The sequence below is a fragment of the Balaenoptera borealis genome (assembly GCF_965194805.1).
Source record: "Balaenoptera borealis genome assembly, chromosome: 3".
Classification (NCBI taxonomy): domain Eukaryota; kingdom Metazoa; phylum Chordata; class Mammalia; order Artiodactyla; family Balaenopteridae; genus Balaenoptera; species Balaenoptera borealis.
Genome location: NC_138866.1, coordinates 111,696,524 through 111,719,391, shown reverse-complemented (window position 1 = coordinate 111,719,391; position 22,868 = coordinate 111,696,524). Strand labels below are relative to the sequence as shown.

The following is a 22,868-nucleotide window of genomic DNA, read 5'->3' as shown; positions in this document are numbered from 1 at the left end:
ACAGGTGAGATACACATTTAACACTTAACCAGGGCCCATATACTTTACTGGTTTTATTCTATTACATTTGTCATCACTAGACACTGAGTAGAATACAGTGGATAAGCAAAAGTTTCTCCACCATGGAGAGAGATTTGTGTTGCCACAAACTGTTTCTGTCACCCACCTGTGTGGGAGGACTTCTGAGAAAGTTTTCTTGTTCCGAGGAGCCCTGTGACTCGGCCTGAGGCCCTGCCTCAGCACTGCTCTCTGAGCGAGAAGCCACAAACATGCTAGAGACAACACGGCACAAGGGAAGAGCCCCGAAGAGCACGAAGTCAGCTTTTGAAATAGGCGTGATAAAGCTGCACAGTTAAATTTTCAAAATACAGATAGGCACATTTACATCACTGGTGTTCAAGTGCACAGTTCACATGGATCCAATCACTTTTCCAAAGAACCTTCATGATATCCTTCAAACCTGTCTGCTGAAGTAAAATCAAGAAATAAAAACACTACAGAATTCAGAGAGGAGATGTGTTCATTTCCTAAGCCAACAGTGTTGCCTGTGTGAGGACCACTTTCCCCAACAAAGTAGTCTAGTCTGTTGTAAGTTCCATTTGGTATAAAGGCCACTTTCCTCCATCAACACTGCCCGAGGCTTTCTTGCTGGAGTTATAACTGCTGCCTGTCCAGAGACTAATGATTTAAGTGCAAATGTTAGAAGTTACAGCTGTGTACCTTCTAAACAGAAGATCCTGGACTCATAGGAGCGAGATCAAAGGAGATGCACGTTTCAAGTTCAATGACATGTGGTGTTAATGTACTGATATAGTAGATCAAATTATGTGAAACTGTCATTTTTGTAGATCAAAAACAGTCGAATAGAATTTCACATGGCTCGACCTGTGTAATTTAACATTGTGAACTGTTTTAAATACATGTTTCCCTCTTAATTCTAGGCTGTTTCTAAGTTGTAAGACTTAAACACGATGGCAGAGCTTTTTTCTCTGGAGTGAAAGTGCAGACCAGTGCTGCCTGAGAGGGTTCTGCACACAGGTGGAACTGTCCCAGACCACAGGGCGGTCCTGTGCCACGTGTGGCTGCTGAGCATTTGAAATGTGGCCAGTGTGACTGGAGAACTGAGTTTTTAATTTATTTTTAATTAAAATTAACATTTAGCTAACCATATGTGGCCAGTGACTGCTGTATTGGACAGTGCAAGTTTAGACATAATTGTAATTTGCTCCTAGTTAAAGTATATAGCAGATGTGTTCTGCTCTGAGAAAATGTGGGATTTATCTGGCCAATATTAAAGTGGAAATGGAGCACATCTGCTCCTGCAACTGCAAATATCCGACCTAGGAGGATAGCCACCCAACTTTCTTTTACATTCATACACTTAAATTATCTGGACTATTTTTTTCTTTTAACAGAAAAACAAGAATAGCAAAAAGTCCGGTTGGCTGGCTTAACATGAAATACATTCTGCCCCTTGTAACAACTTGTAGAGAATTGGGAAGGGAGGAAAATAATGATTGGGACAAGGAATGAACATGAAAATGTGTGTGCTGGCTTGGAGCACTTGCAGAAAGCACAGTTACCTTCATTAGATGGGATGCTGGTTCCAGATTTCAGTTTGAGTTAAATCTAAATAGTGCTGGTGCCTATTTTTCTTGAAAATTTAAAACAGACTACTAACCTCAAGAATAGAAACTCTACTTATTCAAAGTGAAAATATTTTCAGTTGCTCTGCTATGAGGATAGGCCAATGAGAGTTGTTAAAACTTAGACTAGTAAAGACTTTAGTTTCCTTCTGTGGAAGCAGACCCCACAGTATTACCCGATGTTTAGGTGATGGTCAGAATCAACTCTGGAGGGTAGCATCTCAACCTCAGGTGACCAAGTAAGAAGTAAGACTACAGTGGACATGCAGTTAATCCCAGTGCTACAGCTAACAGGGAATTAGGTGCTGACTCAAAACGGCGAACAGAAGCTACGGTTTCACGGCAGTGGATAAATAACACCTGGATAACATGTAGCCGAGTCATGGAATTTTTTAAACACTTAAGTGTATTTGGCCTTACTGGGAGTTTTCAGTACCCCTATCTCTATGAAAATACCCCAAAACCAAAAAAAAAAGGTAATTCTTGAATTTGCAATATAGTTACAACTGAACCAACAAATTTAGTTAGTTAGTGCTGATAAACAGCAGCTTTGAGAGATACGAAGAGCAGCAATTACTGGTCTACTTAATGATGCCCTTTCAGTTATCTTTTACAAGCAAAAAGAATGATTACTGAGCAGTCACTGAAATCTCGTGGGCCACAAATTACGTGCACACAGGATCCTTGATTTTGAGCCAACCTGATCTCCGTTACAGCTGTGAGAAGGCAGCAGGTGGTTACGTTGCTCTTCATGATCAGGAACATACCTTTCTTTCAGCATGTGAGAGTAACAATACATTGATGTAAATGTGCCTCAAAGTGAGAACTGAACATTAATATAAAAAAGTCAAATAGAACTAAGTTCTTGAAACTACATATAAAAACTGAATTATTACAACTAAAGCAGCAAATCAAAATATCTGCTGAGGTTTTCTGGTAGAACTAAAAAAAAAAATTAGTTGGTGCCCATGTTCAATAAGTCACTACCATTGACAAAATAAAACTAAACCCAAAATAGGAAACTGAAAAGTGCATAATGAAATTAAATCTTGGATCAAGTATTTATGGAAAATTGGAAATGTTTGTCCGGTATAGTTGACGAATAATGATTTGGAGGAGGTATTAAAGTTTATCCGACCCAGCTTTGGCCTGGCGTTCCACATAAAACAGGATGTAGGCCTTGGCCTTCACGACGGTGTCTTCGTCAGTCAGTGTTACAGTACTGTCATTGAAATGGAACCAGCGACCTTCGTGAGTTGCATATGCTGTGTAATGTCCAGAACCGACCCTGTAAGGAAAGGTCAAATGATCAAAGAAAAAGACTACAGAAATCACAAAAGAATCTACACAGCCATATAAATTATTAGGTAGACAATAAATTTTAATAAGTACTGTAATGAGAGAATAAATCCTAGAGGCTTGTAATTTAAGATGGTTGCTTGGGCTCATGTGTTTATCTTCTCAAAACTCATTGAAATGACAAGGAATATACTGACACTGGAAAACAGGGAAGAGTGCCATGGACCGACCAGAAATTGAGGATTTTTTAGGACACACAAAGCAGTGTTTACATGGTACTGGATTAACAGAGAAACCAAACAGTGAAGGAGCTCTCAACCTAACAAGCAGAGGTCAAAGCCTATGGAAACATGGAAAACTGAGGACCAGATTTCCTGTCAAAGTCTTAGAAGAAACCTGAGCATAAGACAGAAATCTGCCTCCAGGGAAGCACTTGCCCTCCTACTTTGGCCATCAAAGGCTTTTCTCTCTCAGCATGACCCCCCCACTCACACATGGAGCCCCAGAGTCAGTCCTCCCGGGTAGGAGAAAGCCTATAGATAGAATAGAGACCTTCATAAACTGCTAGAAAAACCCTTACAACAACATTTCCATGAGCTGAAGACATCAGACTAAGAGTGCCCCTGTCAACTACCAAAGAGAAATGCATCTGATGTAATTTCTTAAGTCCAAAGAAAAAAACAAATGAGAATCAGACACGTAGTGGACTTGTCACTTATAACTATGAATGGTGAAGTCAGTGGAGCAATGTCTACAAAGTTCAGAGGGAAAAGGATTTTCAACATGGATAGCGGTTTGCCAAGTCTGAAGGTAAAACTGCCATTCTCAAGCAGACCAGAAATAAGGTATATACCCCTAATACAGACTTTCAGGGGAAAAAAGTAATCGAGAATGTCATTTAACAAAATGAGAAATGCACCTTTAAAGTAGATGACGTGAAGTAAAGTTATTCTAAATAATCCCCCGTTTCCCCCCATTTAAATATCAATTGGCCAAGGAAATCAACAGCTTTGGAGTAAAGACTACTCAGGATTTTGTGGACGATAGACTGGTTCCGAATGCTGGGCTCAAATGAACCCTTCTCCATTTTGCTTTCATGCACCTTCTCTTCATGCTTTGCAACATCCTCAGGAATATTCTTTCCCACCAAGATTGAAGGAAAGTTCTACTTCACCCACTTTAATGGATCTGAATCTACTGTATAGGGAGTCTGGGGAGGGTTATCGGGAGTGGTACAAAATTGTGGCTCTTCACTCTGTATTCCCAGCCCTGAGAAGCCTGCTGGCATACTCACCCGGAACCATGGTGCACCACCACAGCAGCAAGGTCGTAGAGGCAGTTCTCCGGGCCACTGTTCTCAGGCTACAGAACAAGGGAGAAGGTATCCCAGGACTGAGTTAGGAGCAGTGGTCAGTGACATCAGCGTCTCCCTACCTCAGTGACCTCTACCCTCTCTTTGTGAAGACTTAATTTTACTGAAGAGCCATCTTTTCACCAGGCTAACAAAGGTAATTACCTTACCTCTAGTAAGTAGCATTTCATGTCTAGGCCTCGCAGGGGAAATTCTACATATGTATCAACTTTGTTTCTTAAATATGCTGTCCAATGAAATCTTTTCAAATGTAAGCATAGCACCTGGATGAGAGATAAAGACAAAAATTATAAACAATTTACCTTTCAATCAAAATTAGCTACTTGGTACTAATGTCTCTTAAATAATATTTTAGGTGGCCTACTACTTTTTCTTTTGATTCTTGATATTCATTTCTTCCATGAATACCTTATTGTGGTACTGTGATTTATAACAGTATTTTTTTAGTCTTTGTCTCCTTTCCTGGCACAGAGCTTCTAAAAGCCTTGAAATTTTCTAAGTGAGGAGAGCCATGAAGGTGTCTTTTTATGTTAATGAGGTATGGGCGCATGTTGCCAAGAGAACCAATCAAGAGGTGAGAGAGTTGGAACTTTCAGTCCCACCCCCCCTACCCCCAAGAGGGGAGAGGGACTGGAGTTTGAATGATCAGCAGTGGCCGGTGATGTAATCAGTCGGCCTGTGTAATGAAGCCCAAAAGGACAGGGTTTGGAGAGCTTCTAGGTTGGGGAACCAGAGCTCTTCCACGTGCCACCATGCTGGGCCCCAAACTCCGTGAGGACAGAAGCTCCTTTGTTCAGGACTTTGCCCTTTGTATCTCTTCATCTGGTTGTTGATTTGTATCCTTTAACGTCCTTTGTCATAAATTGGTAATCTAGTGAGCAAACGGGTTTCCTGCGTTCTGTGAGCTGCTCTAGCAAATTAATAGAACCCAAGGAGGGGGTCATGGGAACCTCTGATTTATAACTAGTCGGTCACAAGTAGGGGTAACAATGTGAACTTGCGACTGGTGTCTGAAGTCCAGGGAAAGGGTCATAGGAACCCTCAATCTGTAGTTTGTCGTTGAGAAGCATAATGCACAAAGTAACAACCTGGGCTTGTGATTGGTGTCTGATGTGGAGGGTGGTCTTGTGGGACTGAGCCCTTACCCTGTGGAATCTGATGCTATCTCTGGGTAGATAGTGTCAGAATTGAGTTCAATTGTAGGACACCCATGGTGTCAGAGAAGTGCTTGTTAGTGGTGTGGTGGGAAAAAAAACCTCCACACATTGTAAATAGTGATTAGGACACATTTACTTATGAATTCTTAAAGGATGTATTTAGTTTTACTGAAAACCTTAGAGACCAATGCAGAACAGATTATATAAGTATAAAGTTAGAAAAATAATTCGTCTTCCAGTCAGTCATAAGCATTTTTTCCCTCAAAATTGCATTATAATTTGAAACTCAACACTTACCTTGGGTAGTTTCTGAATCCAAAACTTTTTAGTGGACTTTTGTTTCTTCTTGCACTTGTGGCACATATATAACTCTGTCTCATCAAGTTCTTCTAAGTCGGTAAAACTGCGAAGACAATCTAAAACCAAATTGATTTTGGCAGCATTAAAACAGGATGTCTTTTATAGAGGCAGTGTACTGTAGGAAGAAAAGACTATGAACTTCAAAGCTGAACAACTCATGTTCATATCTCAGCTTTATTAGCTATATGACCTTAGAAGAGTCAGCCTTTCTCAGTTGCAAAATGGAGACCAAAAAAAAAAAGTCTACATTGAAGGACTGTTGTGAGGAAGAGAAATAACATGTATAATGTGCCTGGCATCATGTCTAATAATCTGATGATGATCAATTCATGACAGATGGTATTACCGTAGTTGGGTTTACTATTATTAGTAAAAGAATTAATCTGGATAATTCTGATAAAAATGGTTCCCTAATGAAATCAAGGTTCAAAGAGCAATTTTCTCTCAGTATCTTACATAACAAAGGACAAAGCCCCAAGTTCATAAAAATGTCAAGTTTAGCTCATTTTCACAGTCATAACTTAATAAACATACACTACAGAAGGCTGCATTATTGACCTTCCTATTGTATCTCCAGTGAATCCTTTGCTTCACACACTACTCAGGATCCCCTAGATCAACCACAGCTATATTTTTTTCTTTTAAAGATTTAACTGTGTAATCTGGGATTTGGTAAACTTTGGCCCCAAGCCAAATCCAGCCACCTGGTTTTGTAAATAAAATTTGGAACATAACCACACCCACTCATTTATATACTCTGTGGCCACTTTTACACTACAACAGCAGAACTGAGTAGCTGTGACATAGACCTTATTTGCTGTAAAGCCTAAAAAAATTACCATCTGGCCCTTTATAGAAAAAGTTTGCCAAATCTTGGCAAAATCAGTAGTATATTCAGAAGTCCATGTATCAATAAAATGTGTGTATTGTTCTGTGAGAATAAATATTTTTTTAGAGAAGAATATGAATGCCTATGTACTCACCACTCCAGTAAGGAAATGGACTCTCTCGTACTCGAGGAGCCAGTTTATGTGCATGGCATCCCCTAGAGTTGTTCAGGGGGCAGCCTGTGCGGCAGCCCTGTTAAGAGCTTCCTGAGTGCCTCATCCCAGTCAACCCTCCCCCAACCCCAGAAGCAGTCATTATCCTGACCTCCGTTTAATCATTTCTTGGCATGTCTTTATATTCCATATATATGCATTTATGGATCTTTAAACAGCATACTGTTTGGTTTGAGAAGTTGGGTCGCAAGCACAAACCTAGCGTATAAGGAAAGGCAACACTCTCGCTGTACTCAGAGTCTCCAAGTCACAGTCAGCCTTGGCACTAGAGAGAGTGTAAGAAAGAGCCCTTCAGGGGAGTTAGTGGGACAAGGTCTAGCAGGGATTAGATGTGGGCCGGGTTCTACACAGGCCAGCATGTAGCCAGAGGCCCATGTACTCTTTTCTTTTTTTAAGCATACTTTTTAAAGCATAACATACTATATTAGCTTCAGGTGTATAATATAATGATTCAATATTTGTATATATTGTAAAATGATCACAATAAATCTAGTTACCTTTAGTCACCATATATGTTTCAAATTTTTTTCTTCTGATGAGAACTTTTAAGATTTACCCTCTTAGTGACTTCCAAATATGCAATACAGTATAACCTATAGTTAGCATGCTATACATTACATCCCTGTGACTTTAAGTGCAAGTTTGTACCTTTTGACCCCCTTCACCCATTTTACCCACCCTCCACCCCGATTCTGGCACCCATCAATCTGTTCTCTTTATCTATGAGCTTGTTTTTTGTTTGTTTTTGTTTTTTAGATTCCATACATAAGTGAGATCATATGGTATTTGTCTTTCTCTGCCTGACTTACTTCACTTAGCACAATGCCCTCAAGATCCATCCATGTTGTCCCAAATGGCAAGATTTCATTCTTTTTCTTTTTGGCTGCGTTCGGTCTTCGTTGCTGCACGCGGGCTTTTCTCTAGTTGTGGTGAGCGGGGGCTACTCTTCGTTGTGGTGCACGGGTTTCTCATTGTGGCGGCTTCTCTTGTGGAGCACGGGCTCTAGGCGTGCAGGCTTCAGTAGTTGCAGCACGTGGGCTCAGCAGTTGTGGCTCTCAGGCTTAGTTGCTCCACGGCATGTGGGATCTTCCTGGACCAGGGATCGAACCTGTGTCCCCTACGTTGGCAGGCGGATTCATAACCACTGCGCCACCAGGGAAGCCCAAAGATTTCATTCTTTCTCAGGGCTGAATTATATTCCATTGTGCATGTGAGTGAGTGAGTGAGAGTGTGAGTGAGAGTGTGTGTGTGTGTGTGTGTGTGTGTGTGTGTATGTATCACATTTTCTTTACCCATTCATCCATCAGTGGACACTTAGGTTGTTTCCATATCTCGGCTGTTGTAAATAATGCTGCAATGAACATGAGGGTGCATATATCTTTTGAAATTAGTGTTTTTGTTTTCTTTGGATAAATACCCAGAAGTGGAATTGCTGGATCATATGGTAGTTCTATTTTTAATTTTTTGAGGAACCTCCATACTGTTTTCCATAGTGGCTGCACCAATTTACAATCCCACTAACAGTGTATGAGGGTTCCCTTTTCTCTACATCCTCCTCAACACTTGTTATTTGTTGTCTTCTTGATGACAGCCATTCTTACAGGTGTGAGGTGGTATTTCATTGTGGTTTTGATTTTTATTTCCCTGATAATGATGTTGAGCATATTTTCATATACCTGTTGGCCCTCTGTATGTCTTCTTTGGAAAAATGTCTATTCAGATCTTCTGCCCATTCCTTCAGCTGACTTTTTTTTTTTTAATTTATTATTTTATTTATTTATTTTTGGCTGCGTTGGGTCTTCGTTGCTGTGTGCGGGCTTTCTCTAGTTGGCGGCAAGCGGGGGCTTCATTGCGGTGAACGGGCTTCTCATTGTGGTGTCTTCTCTTGGTGCAGTTGCAGAGCATGGGCTATAGGTGCACGGGCTTCAGTAGTTGTGGCATGTGGGCTCATTAGTTGTGGCTCATGGGCTCTAGAGTACAGGCTCAGTAGTTGTGGCACACAGGCTTAGCTGCTTTGCGGCATGTGGGATCTTCCCGGACCAGGGCTCAAACCTGTGTCCCCTGCACTGGCAGGTGGATTCTTAACCACTCTGCCACCAGGGAAGCCCTCTTCAGCTGACTCAACGCAGGTTTAAACTATGCAGGTCCACTCATATACAGGTATTTTTAGTAGTAAATACTACAGTACTACATGGTCTGTGGTTGGTTGAATCCATGGATGCAGAAGAACTGTGGACATGAAGGGCTGACTATAAATTATACGTGGACTAACCCCCTCATTGCTCAAGTGTCGACTGCAATCAGATTGTTTTTTCTGCTTTTGAGTTGTGCAAGTGTTTTATATATTTTGGATATTAACCCCTTATCAGATATATGATGCAAATTCAGTAGGTTGCTTTTTCATTTTGTTGATGATTTCCTTTGCTGTGCAGAAGCTTTTTAGTTTAATGTAGTCCCACTTGTTTGTTTTTGTTTTTGTTGCCTTTGCTTTTGGAGTCAGATCCAGAAAATCATCACCAAGACTGAGGTCAAGGAACTTACTGTGTATGTTTTCTTCTAGGGATTTTAGGGTTTCAGGTCTTACATTCAATTCTTTAATCCATTTTGAGTTAATCTGTGTGTAAGATAGTGGTCCAGTTTCATTCTTTTACATATGGCTGTCTGGTTTTCCAAACACCATTTATTGAAGAGATGGTCCTTTCCCCATTGCATATTCTTGGCTCCTTTGTCATAACTTAACTGACCATGTATGCATGGTTTATTTCTGGGTTCTCTATTCTGTTCCATTGATCTATGTGTCTGTGTTTGTGCCAATACCATACTGTTTTGATGACTGTAACTTTGTATATAGTTTGAAACCAGGGAGCATAATACCTCCAGCTTTGTTCTTTTTTTCTTTAGTTGCTTTGGCTATTCGGGGTCATTTGTGATTCCATACAAATTTTAGAATTATTTGTTCTAGTTCTGTGAATAACGCCATTGGTATTTTCGTAGGGATTGTACTGAATCTGTAGATTGTCTTGGGTATTATGGTCATTGTAACCATTGATTCTTCCAATCTGTGAGCACAGTATATCTATATCTTTCCATCTGTTTGTGTCATCTTCAATTTCTTTTATCACTGTCTTGTAGTTTTCCAAGTACATGTCTTTTATTTTTATTTTATTTTTATTAATTTTTATTGGAGTATGGTTGCTTTACAATGTTGTGTTAGCCTCCACTGCACAAAATGAATCAGCCATACACATACAGATATCCCCTCCCTTTTGGACTTCCCTCCCATTTAGGTAGAGTTCTCTGTGCTATACAGTATGTTCCCATCAGTTGTCTCTTTTATACATAATATCAATGATGTATATGCAAGTACATGTCTTTTACATCCTTGGTTGGATTTATTTCTAAGTATTTTATTCTTTTTTGATGTGGTTGTAAATGGTATTGTTTTCTTAATTTCTCTTTCTGATAGTTCATTATTAACATACAGAAATGCAACAGGTTTTTGTATGTTGATTTTGTATCCTGCAACTTTACTGAATTTGTTTAATTCTAACAGTTTTTTGGTGGAGTCTTTGGCATTTTCTATATATAATATGTCATCTGCAAATAGTGACAGTTTCACATCTTCCTTTCTGATTTGAATGCCCTTATTTCTTTTTCTTGCCTAACTGCTCTGGCTAGGTCTTCCAATTCAACTATGTTGAATAAAAGTGACATAAGTGGGCATTCTTGTCTTGTTCTTGATATTAGAAGAAAAGATTTCAGCTTTTCACCATTGAGTATGATGTTAGCTGTGGACCTGACATATATGGCCTTTATTATGTTGAGGTGTATTCCCTCTATACCCACTTTGAGAGTTTTTATCATAAATGGATGTTGAATTTTCTCAAATCTTTTTCTGCATGTATAGAGATGATCATATGATTTTTATCCTTCATTTTTGTAAATGTGGTATATCACATTGATCAACTTTGCAGATGTTGAACCATCCTTGCATCCCTGAAATAAATCCTACTTGATCATTGGTATATGATCCTTTTAATGTACTGTTGAATTGGGTGTGCTAATATTTTTTTGAGGTTTTCTGTGTTTATGTTCATCAGCGATACCAGCCTGTAACTTTCTTTTTTTGTGGTGTCCTTGTCTGACTTTGGTATCAGGTAATGCTGGCCTTATGAGTTTGGAAGTGTTCCCTCCTCTTCTGTTTATTGGAAGAGTTTGAGAAGGATTGTATTCTTCTTTGAATGTTTGGTTGCATTCACCAGTGAAGCTGTCTGGTCCTGGACTACTGTTTGTTGGGAAGCTTTGATTACTGGTTCAATTTCCTTACTAGTAATCAGTCTGTTCACATTTCCTGTTTCTTCATGATTCAGTCTTGGTAGGTTGTATGTTTCTAGGAATTTATCCATTTCTTCTATATTGTCCAATTTGGTGGCATATAATTGTTCCTAGTGGTCTCTTATGATCCTCTGTATATCTGTGGTATCAGCTGTAATGGCTCCTCTTTCATTTCTGATTTTATCTATTTGAGTCCTTTTTTTTAATAGTTTTTAATATGTTTTTATTTATTTATTTGGCCACGCCATGTGGCATGTGGGATCTTAGTTCCCCAACCAGGGATTGAACCATGCCCCCTGCAGTGGAAGCACGAAATTCCAACCACTGGACTGCCAGGGAATTCCCAGTCCTCTCTCTTTTTTGCTTGGTAAATCATAGCAAAAGGTTTGGCAACTTAGTTTATCTTTTCAGAGAATAAGCTCTTAGATTTATTGATTTTTTCTGTTGTCTTTTTTGTCTCTAATTCATTTATTTCTGCTCTGATCTTTGTTATTTCCTTCCTTTTAGTAACTTTGGATGTCATTTATTCTTTTCTAGTTCCTTGAGGTGTAGAGTTAGGTTATTTATTCGAGATTTTTCTTGTTTCTTGACGTAGGCATTTATTGCTGTGAACTTCCCTCTTAAAACTGCCTTTGCTGCGTCACATAAGTTTGGTATGTTGTATTTCCCTTTACATTTGTCTGAAGGTACTGTTTGATTTCTCCTTTGACCTACCGGTTGTTCAGTAGCAAGTTGTTTTCATCTCCACATGTTTGTCATTTTTCTAATTTTCTTCTTGTAGTTGACTTCTACTTTCATACCATCATGGCTGGGAAAGATGTTTGATATGATTTCAGTCTTCTTAAATTTATTAAGACTTGTTTGGGAATTCCCTAGTGGTCCAGTGGTTAGGACACCATGCTTTCACTGCCAAGGACCCAGGTTCAATCCCTGGTCTGGAAACTAAGATCCCATGAGCCACACGGTATGACCAAAAAAAAAAAGACTTGTTTTGTGGCCTTACATACGATCTACCTGGGGAATATTCCATGTGCACTTGAGAAGAATGTGCATTCTGTTGCTTTTGTATGGAATGTTGTGTATATATCTGATCTAATGTGTCATTTAAGGCCAATGTTTCCTGATGGATTTTCTGTCTGGACGATCTATGCATTGATGTAATTGGGGCATTAAAGTCCCCACTATTTATTGTATTGCTGTCTATTTCTCACTTTAAGTTGGTTAATATTTGCTTTATATAGTTAGGTGCTCCTATATTGGGTGCCTAAATATTTACAAATGTTACATCCTCTTGTTGTATTGACCCCTTTAGCATTATATAATGCCCATCTTTGTCTCTTATTACAGTCTTTGTTTTAAAATCCATTTTGTCTGATATACCTATCCTAGGTTTGTTTTGGTTTCCATTTGCATGGAATATATTTTTCCATCCCTCTACTTTCACTCTGTGTGTCCTTATATCTGTAGTGAGTCTCTTGTAGGCAGCATATAGATGGGTCTTGTTTTTTTAACCCATTCAGCTGCTCTGTCTCTTGATTGGAGAATTTAGTCCATTTTAAGTAATTATTGATAGATATGTACCTACTGCCATTTTGTTAATTGTTTTCTGGCTGTTTTGTAGTTCCTCTCTGTTCCTTTCTTCTTCTCTTGCTCTCTTCCTTTGTGGTTTGATGACTTTTTTTTAGTGGTATGCTTAAATTCCTTTCTCATTATCTTTTGTGTATTTACTGTAGGTTTTTACTTTGTGGTTACCATGAGGCTTATATATTATATTTTAGACTTACAACTTATAACAATCTATTTTAAGTTGATAACAAGTTCAAATGCATTCTAAAGCTCCATTTTCCTCCCGCCCACATTTTATGTTTTTGATGTCACATCTTTTTTTTTTTAAAAAATCTTTATTAGAGTATAATTAATGTCACATCTTTTTATCTTGTCTACCTCTTAACTATTGTATAGTTATTTTACTACTTCTGTCTTTTAACCTTCATACTAGCTTTCTAAGTGATTAATCCACTACCTTTACTATATATATTTACCTTGAACAGTAAAATTTATATTTTATGTTTTTGTTACTAATTAGTGCCCTTTATTTTCAGCTTAAAGAAGTCTCTCTAACACTTCTTGTAAGGTCAGTATAGTGGTGATGAACTCCTTTAGCTTTTGCCTGTCTGGAAAACTCTCTCTCTTCTTCAATTCTGAATGATAAACTTGCCAGGCAGAATATTCTTGTTGGAAGTTCTTTTCTTTCAGCACTTTGAATATATTGTGCTACTCCCTTCTGCCTGCAAAGTTTCTGCTGATTCTCTCCTTGTTTTTAACTTTTGACACTTTAATTATGTGTCCTGATGTGAGTTTTCTATCTCTTTATTGAAGTTCTCACTGTTGTCCATCCATTCTTCTCCTGAGATGGTGAGCATCTTTATGACCATTATTTTGAACTCCTTATCAGGTAAATTACTTATCTCTGTTTAATTAAGGTTTTTTTCTGAGGTTTTATCTTGTTCTTTCATTTGGAACATAGTCCTCTGTTTCTTCATTTTGCTCGACCCTATGCATTGGATACAACAGCCACCTCTCCCAGTCTTGAAGGAGTGGACTTTGTGTAGATGAACCATATTGCTCAACCATGCCCTAGCTCTTGGTTGTCTCTCAAAGCTTTGTGGTTGTCTCTCAAAGCTTTGTGGGTTGTCTAAGCAGTCGCCTATTTTATTTTTAATAGTTCCCAGTAGTTGAAGGTGTGCCAAGACCTGTCAGTGTCCCAAAGGGAAGAATCTCAGGCAGCAGCTTTTAAAGTATGCAAATATATACAGGCCTATGGGACTGCAAGCATAAGTTTCACTAGCCACCAGAGCTGGAGGTGTCCCTCCCACCAGAGTCAGAAAATTGGGGTCCAGACGAGGGTATAAACTCCTTTCTGGGAGATACCAGTGAGCTGTGGCAAGGCAGAGGGAGAGTGCAAAGATGACCTCCCTGGCCTGTGTTGCCTGAGAGTACCTCTCTAAGCCCCTAGGTGTGTGCCAAACCAGAAGCCTGCCCCTCAGCCCAAAGCTCCAGGATAAGTAAATTGGCCTCTTTTACGGGAAGACCTGGGGTTTTAGTCTGCTGTCCGTGCAGTGCCCTGGAGGTGGTAGCCTACCAAGCACTATCTTCAATGGTTAGAGTCCTGTGGGACCCAGGAACACAAGTCCCTCCCCCCTGGCCTCCAGAGACAGGCAATCAAGGGGCATCCCATGGGCTGCAGTCACAAAAAATGGGGCACCAGACATGTGTAAGAGCTCCCCTTCAGGAGATACTGCAACTGTGGAGCATGGGAGAAGGAGAGGACAGCACCCATCCTCCAGGATCTCTGGAAAGGATTATAGTCAGCCCTTAGGTGTGTGTCTAATTAGAAGCCTACCCCTCAGGCTGCAGCTATGATGATAAGCATATAGGCCTCTTTCAGAGCAAGGCGGAGCTCCTAGGTCTGTTGCTTCTTGCTGTGCCTGGAGAGTGACAGCTGTTTAAGAGCTCTTTCTCCATTGCTTACAGTCCTCTGGGACCTGTGAGCATAAGCCCTGCTGGCCACCAGAGCCAGGTGACACACAGGTGTCCCCTGACAGCAGCTACAAAAATCCGAGTGCCAGACAAAGGGTAGAAGCTCCTTTCTGGAAGATACTGGTGAGCTAGAGCAAGGCTCTACCCTTGCTAGAACACAAAGGTTGCATCTGCTGGCCTCCACTCCCTGAGAGCAACGCTGTAGGCCCCTAGAACTGTGCCAGACCACAAGCCTGCCCCTCAGGCCAAAGCTCCTGGACAAGCAAAGTCTCAAAAAGACTGGGTATGTTTCTCTGTTTTCTATGCAATGCTGTGGGGATGGCAGTCTGCCAAGAACGGTCTCTCCATTGTTATAGTCTCATGGGATGCAGGAATGAATGTAAGCCCCTCTGGCCTCCAGAGCCGGGTGATAAAGGGGCATCCCCTGATGGGAGCTGCCAAAACTGGGGCACTGAATGCATGTGAAAGTTCCCCTCCAAGAGATGTTGGTGCTCTGGAGTATGGCAGAGCAGAGCCTGAAGATGGTGCCTGCTGTCTGGAGCAAAACAAAAAAGGAGTGTAAAGATGGTACCAACACAAATCAGAACACACACACAAACAAAACGCGGCACCTGCAGGTTTTACCAAGGCAAAGGGAGAGCATGAAGATGGCAACCACCAGCCTCTATCCCTGGAGGGTATCTCAGCAGGCCCCTGCCCCTCAGGCTGATGCTTTAAGGTTAGCAAATAAGCCTCACATAAAGTCTCGGTGCTTTTCAAAGGTGTGCTTCTGCATGGGACCCTAAAGTGAGTGAGTGTGCACAAGCCCTTTAAGAGCCATTTCTAAGTCTCGTGGGTCTGGTGGATGCAATCCCTGCTGGTTTTCAAAGCTGTTTTGAGGCCTCACCTCTCAAGTGCAGGTCTTAAAAGTTGGGGTCCCTGGTGAAGGGAGACGCTCTGGGTTTTGAGTTCCCTCCCTATGTGGGTTGCTGCCCTGGGTGTGGGCTTATGGTGAGATTATCTCAGCCTCTCCTACCCACTACAATGTGGTTCCCTTCTTACTTGCCCAATGTGCAGGAGTCGCTGTTAGTTTTTAAGGTTTTTTCAGAGCAAATTGTTCCATATGTAGCTGTAGATTTGGTGTGTCCATGGAAGGAGTTAAGCTCAGGATCTTCCTATGTCACCGTCTTGAGCTAGAATCCCCATGCATTCTTTTTTTCTTCTTCTTTTTTTTTAATTGAAGTATAGTCAATTTGCAATGTTGTGTTAATTTCTGCTGTACAGCAAAGTGATTCAGTCGTATGTATATATACATTCTTTTTACATTCTCTTCCATTGTGGTTTATCATAGGATATTGAATATGGTTCCCTGTGCTATACAGTAGGACCTTGTTGTTTATCCATTCTATGTATAAAAGCTTACATCTGCTCACCCCAACCTCCCACTCCATCCCTCCCCCAACCCCTCCCCCTTGGCAACCACAAGTCTGTTCTCTATGTCCGTGAGTGTGTTTCTGTTTTGTAGATAGGTTCATTTGTGTCATATTTTAGATTCCACATATAAGTGATATCATATGGTATTTGACGTTCTCTTTCTGACTTACTGCATTTAATATGATAATCTCTAGTTACATCCATGTTGCTGCAAATGGCATTATTTTATTCTTTTTATGGCTGAGTAATATTCCATTGTGTATATGTACCACATCTTTCTTATCCATTCATCTGTCGATGGACATTTAGGTTGTTTCCACATCTTCGCTATTGTGAACAGTGCTGCCATGAACATAGGGGTGCATGTATCTTTTTGGATTAGAGTTTTGTATGGATATATGCTCAGGAGTGGGATTGCTAGATCATATGGCAACTCTATTTTTAGTTTTTTAAGAAACCTTCATACTGTTCTCCATAGTGGCTGCACCAACTTACATTCCCCCCACCAGTGTGGGAGAGTTCCCTTTTCTCCACACCCTCTCCAGTATTTGTTATTTGTACAAGTTTTTAATGATGGCCATTCTGACAGGTGTGAGGTGGTACCTCATTGTAGTTTTGATTTGCATTTCTCTAATAATTAGTGATGTTGAGCATCTTTTCATGTGCCTATTGGCCATTTGTATTTCTTCTTTGGAGAAATGTCTATTTAGGTCTTCTGCCCATTTTTCAATTGGGTTGTTTTTTTGTTGTTGAGTTGTATGTACTGTCTGTATATTTTGGAAATTAATCCCTTGTCGGTTGCATTGTTTGCAAATATTTTCTTCCATTATGTAGATTGTCTTTTTGTTTTGTTTATGGTTTATTTTGCTGTACAAATGCTTGTAAGTTTGATTAGGTCCCATTTGTTTATTTTTGTTTTTATTTCTATTGTCTTGGGAGACTGACCTAAAAAATCATTGGTATGATTCCCTGCAGGCATTCTTGACTATACCTTTGCTCCCTGATCCCAATACCTGGAATGTACATCCCACAACTGCCTCTCCTCAACTCAGCTTTTCACGTTTTGGTTTTTTTTTTGAGCCTTTCCCAATCTCCAGGGGAAGTGACCCTTCCCTCTTAACCTTGTCCTAATAGATTTCTTTAATACTACATTGCCAACTTGCTATTTTATCTCAAGGATGGTTCCTAGGAAAGGGTGTATTGTTTTGACCTTTTATTTCCTGAAGCAAGTAACAAATATTAAACTTAGAGTGACACTGCCCTTAGGGACCTCCGAAGTTACACATCTCTAGCTACAAAGAGCACTGACTATACCACAGACTGGCTTGTACTATGAATCCCTTTAGATTGATCACTATGGTCTTGTAATCTCTGAAGCTAAAATTATGAGAACTTCCATCAGCAAGTATTTGTTGCATCGTGTGAAAAGCTGTAACCTTGCAGGGAAGGAGGGGGAGGTGGGGAATGGGATTAGACATAGGAAAGAAAAATATAGTTTTCCACATTTAAAAATCAGCATGTAAACACTCAATAAACTAGGAAAAGAAGGCAACTTCTTTAACATGATAAAGGTCACATATGAAAAATTCAAAGCAAACATCATACTGAATGGTGAAAGACTGAAAGCTTTCCCCCTAAGATTAGGAACAAGACAAGGATGCTTTTGCCACTTCTATTCAACATGGTATTGGCAATTTTAGCCAGAGCAGATAGGCAAGAAAAAGAAAAGGCATTAAAATTGAAAGGAAAAAGTAAAATTATCTGTTTGCAGATAATACGATCTTTTATGTAGAAAACTCTAAAAATAAAAAAACTAACTTCTAGAGCTAATATACCAATTTGGTAAAGTTACAGGATACAGAATCAACACACAAAAATCAGTTGTTTTTGTACACTAACAATGAACAACCCAAAAAGAAAATTAAGACAATCTCATTTACAATAGCATTTTTTAAAGGAATAAAATACTTAGTAAAACATTTAACCAAGAAGACAAAAGATTTGTACTGAAAACTACAAAACACTCCTGAAAGAAATTTTATAAAGACCTAAATAAATGGAAAGACATCCCACGTTCATGGATTGGAAGACTTTATATTGTTAACATGACAGTACCACCAATAGAAGTACAAAGATTCAATGCAATTTCTGTAGAAATCCCAGTGGCATTTTTTGTAGAAATAGAAAAGCCCATTCTAAAATTCATATGGAATCTCAAAGAATCCCAAATAGCCAAAACAATCTGAAAAAGAACAAAGTTGCAGGACTCACACTTTTCTGATTTCAAAACTTACTACAAAGCCATAGTGTAGTACTGACATAAAGTTAGTTTTCAGGGTTTTTTCAGAGGAAATTGTTCCATACGTAGCTGTAGTAGTGACATAAAGTGAAAGAGAATAGAGAGTCCAGAAGTAAACCCTCAAACATATGGGCAATAGAATTTTGACAAGAGCAACAGGATCATTCAATGGGGAAATGACAGTCTTTTCAACAAATGGTGCTAGGGAAACTGGATATCCACATGCAAAAGAATGAAGTTAGACCCTTACCTAATACCATATACAAAAATTAATTCAAAACTCTTAGAAGAAAATATAAGGGAAAAGCTTCATGACTTTGGATTTGACAACGATTTCTTTGATATGATACCAAATGCAGGGGCAACAAAAGAAAAATTAGATAAACTGGACTTTGTCAAAATTAAAAACTTTTGTGTATCAAAGGACACTAACAACAGAGTGAAAAGACTAACCACAGAATGGGAGAAAAATATTTGCAAATCATGTCTCCAGTAAGGGATTAATAGATAAAATATATAAAGAACTCCTACAACTCAACAACAACAAAAATAAACCACTTGATTCAAAAATAGGCAAAGGACTTAGACATTTCCCCAGAGAAGATATACAAATGGCCAAATAAGCACATCATTCAACATCATTAATGATTAGTAAAATACAGTTCAAAACCACAATGAGATACCACTCATTATGATGGCTATTATTTTAAAAAAAACTGAAAAATAACAGGTATTAGCTAGAATATGGAGAAATTAGAATCCTCATGCATTGCTGGTGGGAATGTAAAATGGTGCAGCCACTGTGGAAAACAGTTTGGCAGTACCTCAAAAAGTTAAAGAATTACCATATGATCTAGCAATTCCACTCCTAGGTATACACTCAGAAGAATTGAAAGCAGGGACTCAAACAGATATTTGTACACTTACGTTTGCAGCAACATTCTTCATAATAGCCAAAAGGTAAAAGCAACCCAAAGTTACATCAACAGATTAATGGATAAACAAAATGTGGTATATATGTACAATGGAATATTATTCAGTCTTAAAAAGGCAGGCAATTCTGATACATGCCATAATAGGATGAACCTTGAAAACGTTATGCTAAATGAAATATGCCAGTCACAGAAGGATAATAGTATGATTCATAGAATGTACAATAGAGGTACCAGGTCTAGGGAAAGAGGAATAGGGAGTTACTGTTTAATTGGTACATTTTCTGTTTTGGATGATTTTTAAAGTTCTGGAAATAGTGGCGATGGTTGCATAATATTGTGAGTTTACTGAATGCTGCTGAATTGTACACTTAAATTATTAACATGGTAAATTTTACATATATTTTACCAGCATAAACAAACTTTTTTTTTTAAATAAGTGAAAATCAGTATCTGCCTGAAACTTTCATAAGCAAATAAACAGAGTAGGCAAGAATGATGACTCTGAGATGCTCGGTCACTCAGCTTCCCCGTCCCATTAACCAGGTGGTGGTATGATTTGCTAGCAAGACTTCCATTCCCCAAGTCTCCCCGGCCACATAACACTGAGAAGCAGAAACAACTTGATGGTGGGGAAGCATCTTTTTCCTATATTTAACCTGCATTGAACCACTTTCCTGTGTATGGAAGCATGCAGTCATTCAGAGGGAGTTACTAATGAGTTAGTAGGTGGCATTGTGAAAGTCTCCGTTGATAATTATTTAGACCCTCTAATTTCAGGAATATGATACCCTTACAAATGTTGAGATTATTGAAAGAATATATCAACATTTCACAGCGACTCAGTTGCATTTTTGAGACCAAAATGTAAAATGCACAGAAGTACTGGTGTGCTCTCTGGTTTCTTCTCCCTGCTAAGACGTGGGTGGGCGCCTCTGCAGCCGCCCTGCAGGACTCCCTCCGTGGGGAGGCCCCGCCCACTTTCCACACACAGGCCTACAGCCACAGCACCTGGCCTTGGCCCTGCATCATCCTGCTCCTTTTCTGAAAACAAAGCCCCTCCCTCTAGCAACCGTCCAGTCCTTTTCTTCTCCCCAACACAGTTTCACCTTCCTCCAGCATCTTTTTGCTTGCCAACGTTTTCTTCCTTTGTATTTTTCTTCCTCCCTGACTTTTTGAGAGGCTTAAACTTATGGGGTGACCACCAAGTAAGTGGTCCCACAACTGACTTATGTACAAGATAGTGCAGAGTTCCCTCCTTTTCATGTGAGGCCGTACATGATAAACCAAAATGGAATAGAAGCCATGAAAGGCCCATCAGACAATTCACACGCAAGCAATACAAGCTGAGCCTAGTTTTTCCAACACTCAGTTTTAAAAATGGTGGCCCCAGCTGCCTCTTGGAGCCCTTTCTCTCTCTGTTCTCACACCTCTCCCTGGCGCTGCCACAGGCCCAGGAAGCCCACACCTGCGGCTGTCCCCAGACAATGACAGGCCAGAAAACTGCTGGCATGACATTCACAGATTTGACAACTGCCATCTTAACTATGTGAAAAGTCTGAATGACCCTGAAATGTACTACAGTGTAATATTTTGCAGCAGCATGAACATGAATCTCACCTCAGAGCTCACATGTAGAAGTGAGTCACATGGCTGGTGACCAGTCTACTAGGCACCCATCACTCACACCGCAGCCAAGTTTTGTTGTTCTCTACTTACCTTCATTAAGGATCTGAGAAAACTGCTTAACGTTTTCATTTGTACTTTACTGCATTTCATGAGGGAAAAATATATGTGTGTGTGTTTGTGTGTGTGTATATATATATATATATATATGCCATATATATGTGTATGTATGTGTGTGTATATGTGTGGGTGTGTGTGTGTGTATACTCATGCCATGGTGGCTTCTGAAACTCCTAAGATTCTTAAAGGTTTCAGGGCATATATTTCATAAATGTCAGTCTAACGCATTACATAAACTGTTAAACAGTATTCTATAGAGAGCAGGGAATAACACTGATTTGTTGAAGTTACTAGATCACTTTGTACACTATATAAATTAAAGCAGTAATTGGGAAGTATGCATAAATAATCCACATTTTGTTTTACTCCCCCAAAACAAATATATAAAGGTGATACAATAAGTTAAAAAACTCAAACAATATAAAAGAGATGAAAAATAGTCCCAGTTCCATTTCTTTCTGAATCCCACTACCCACTAAGATAGTCAATGTGAACAGGTGTACGCTGCTCAAGAATTTTAATGCACGTATTTTTTAATATTATATAAATGGAAGAACTCATGGAATAATGCTATATATGTACTTCCATGGGTAGTGTTTGACTTTACAATATTTTGTAGCTTTCTGTGGCCTAGCTGTTGATCAGTTTTATCTTTCTTAAATGTTACATAGCACAGTGTATTAAACCAATGCCCTACTGGTGGACATATAAGTTATCTCTGATTTTTTGCAATAGCAATGTTTCCATGAATATCTTTTACATATGTTACTGTCCACGTTCACAAATGACATTCCTATGTCTAAAAAAAAGCCCATTAAAAATGGTGATCACTACCCTCTGAAAACAACTGTACTAATTTATACTCCAAACAGCAACATATGAGAGTGCCCACCTTATGAAACTTTCATTAACAATGCATATTATCTGTCTTTATCATCTTGACTAATTTTGCTTTACTTACACTTTCTTGAATATAAATGAGACTTAGTATTTTTCCAGATGTTAAACTGACCATGTGCATTTCTTTCTTATTCATATATTTTGCCCAAGTACTTTTTTTCATATGTTACAAATATTAGTTTCAAGTTTATCATCTTTTCTACTTTGTTTATGGCATCTTTTACCATTATACAGTTAAATTTATGAATTTCTAGCCTTCACGATATACTTACAAAGCTCTCTCCTACAACACGATCAAAAAGATGTTTTACTATAATGTCCTTGTGGTTTTATTTTTCACACTAAATCTTGAAGTCTCAACTTAATCTGGGAAAACATATGAGTTAGGAATGAAATTAATGATTCCCACATAAATTTTCATTTACACTAACACAACTCATTGACTAATTTCTTATTTTCTCCACTAATTTGAAGTGTCTCCTTTGCCACATAGTAAATTCCCATATACATAGTACTTCTAGGACACTACCTATGTCATCTCTGTCCTGCTCCATTATTTTTGTTTTAAAACTTTTTTAGTTCCTCTTAAGAATATCTGCTTATAAAAGAAATTCTGAACTAATTAGAATAAATTTAAGGAGTAATTTGGGGGAAAACTACATCTCTATCATACTGGGTCTTCCCATCCAAGAATATGACATGGCTCTGTTAATTCTGGCTTGTTCTGTCCTTTTATAAAGTTTTATAATTTCTTCATCTAGGTCTTGCATATTTCTCAATAAATTTATCCTCAAGTACTTTTGAGTTT

The 22,868-nt window shown here is 39.1% G+C and overlaps 1 protein-coding gene and 1 long non-coding RNA gene across 12 annotated transcripts in view; one reads left to right on the top strand and one right to left on the bottom strand.

The window, feature by feature from the left end:
• Window positions 1-22,868, top strand: part of LOC309624850 — an 81,492-nt gene that overhangs the window by 13,218 nt on the left and 45,406 nt on the right. The window lies entirely within an intron of this gene.
• The window catches only part of USP3 (ubiquitin specific peptidase 3), a 223,119-nt gene continuing 200,289 nt past the window's right edge, over window positions 39-22,868 (bottom strand). For all 6 annotated transcript variants that reach the window (XM_082383352.1, XM_082383351.1, XM_082383350.1 and 3 more), the window contains 4 exons: window positions 5,772-5,890; window positions 4,467-4,580; window positions 4,240-4,307; window positions 39-2,934 (listed from right to left, as the gene is read on the bottom strand). In XM_082383352.1, the coding sequence (XP_082239478.1) occupies window positions 2,769-2,934; window positions 4,240-4,307; window positions 4,467-4,580; window positions 5,772-5,890 (467 nt within the window). In that variant the 3' untranslated portion in view covers window positions 39-2,768. The remainder of the gene's footprint in view (window positions 2,935-4,239; window positions 4,308-4,466; window positions 4,581-5,771; window positions 5,891-22,868) is intronic.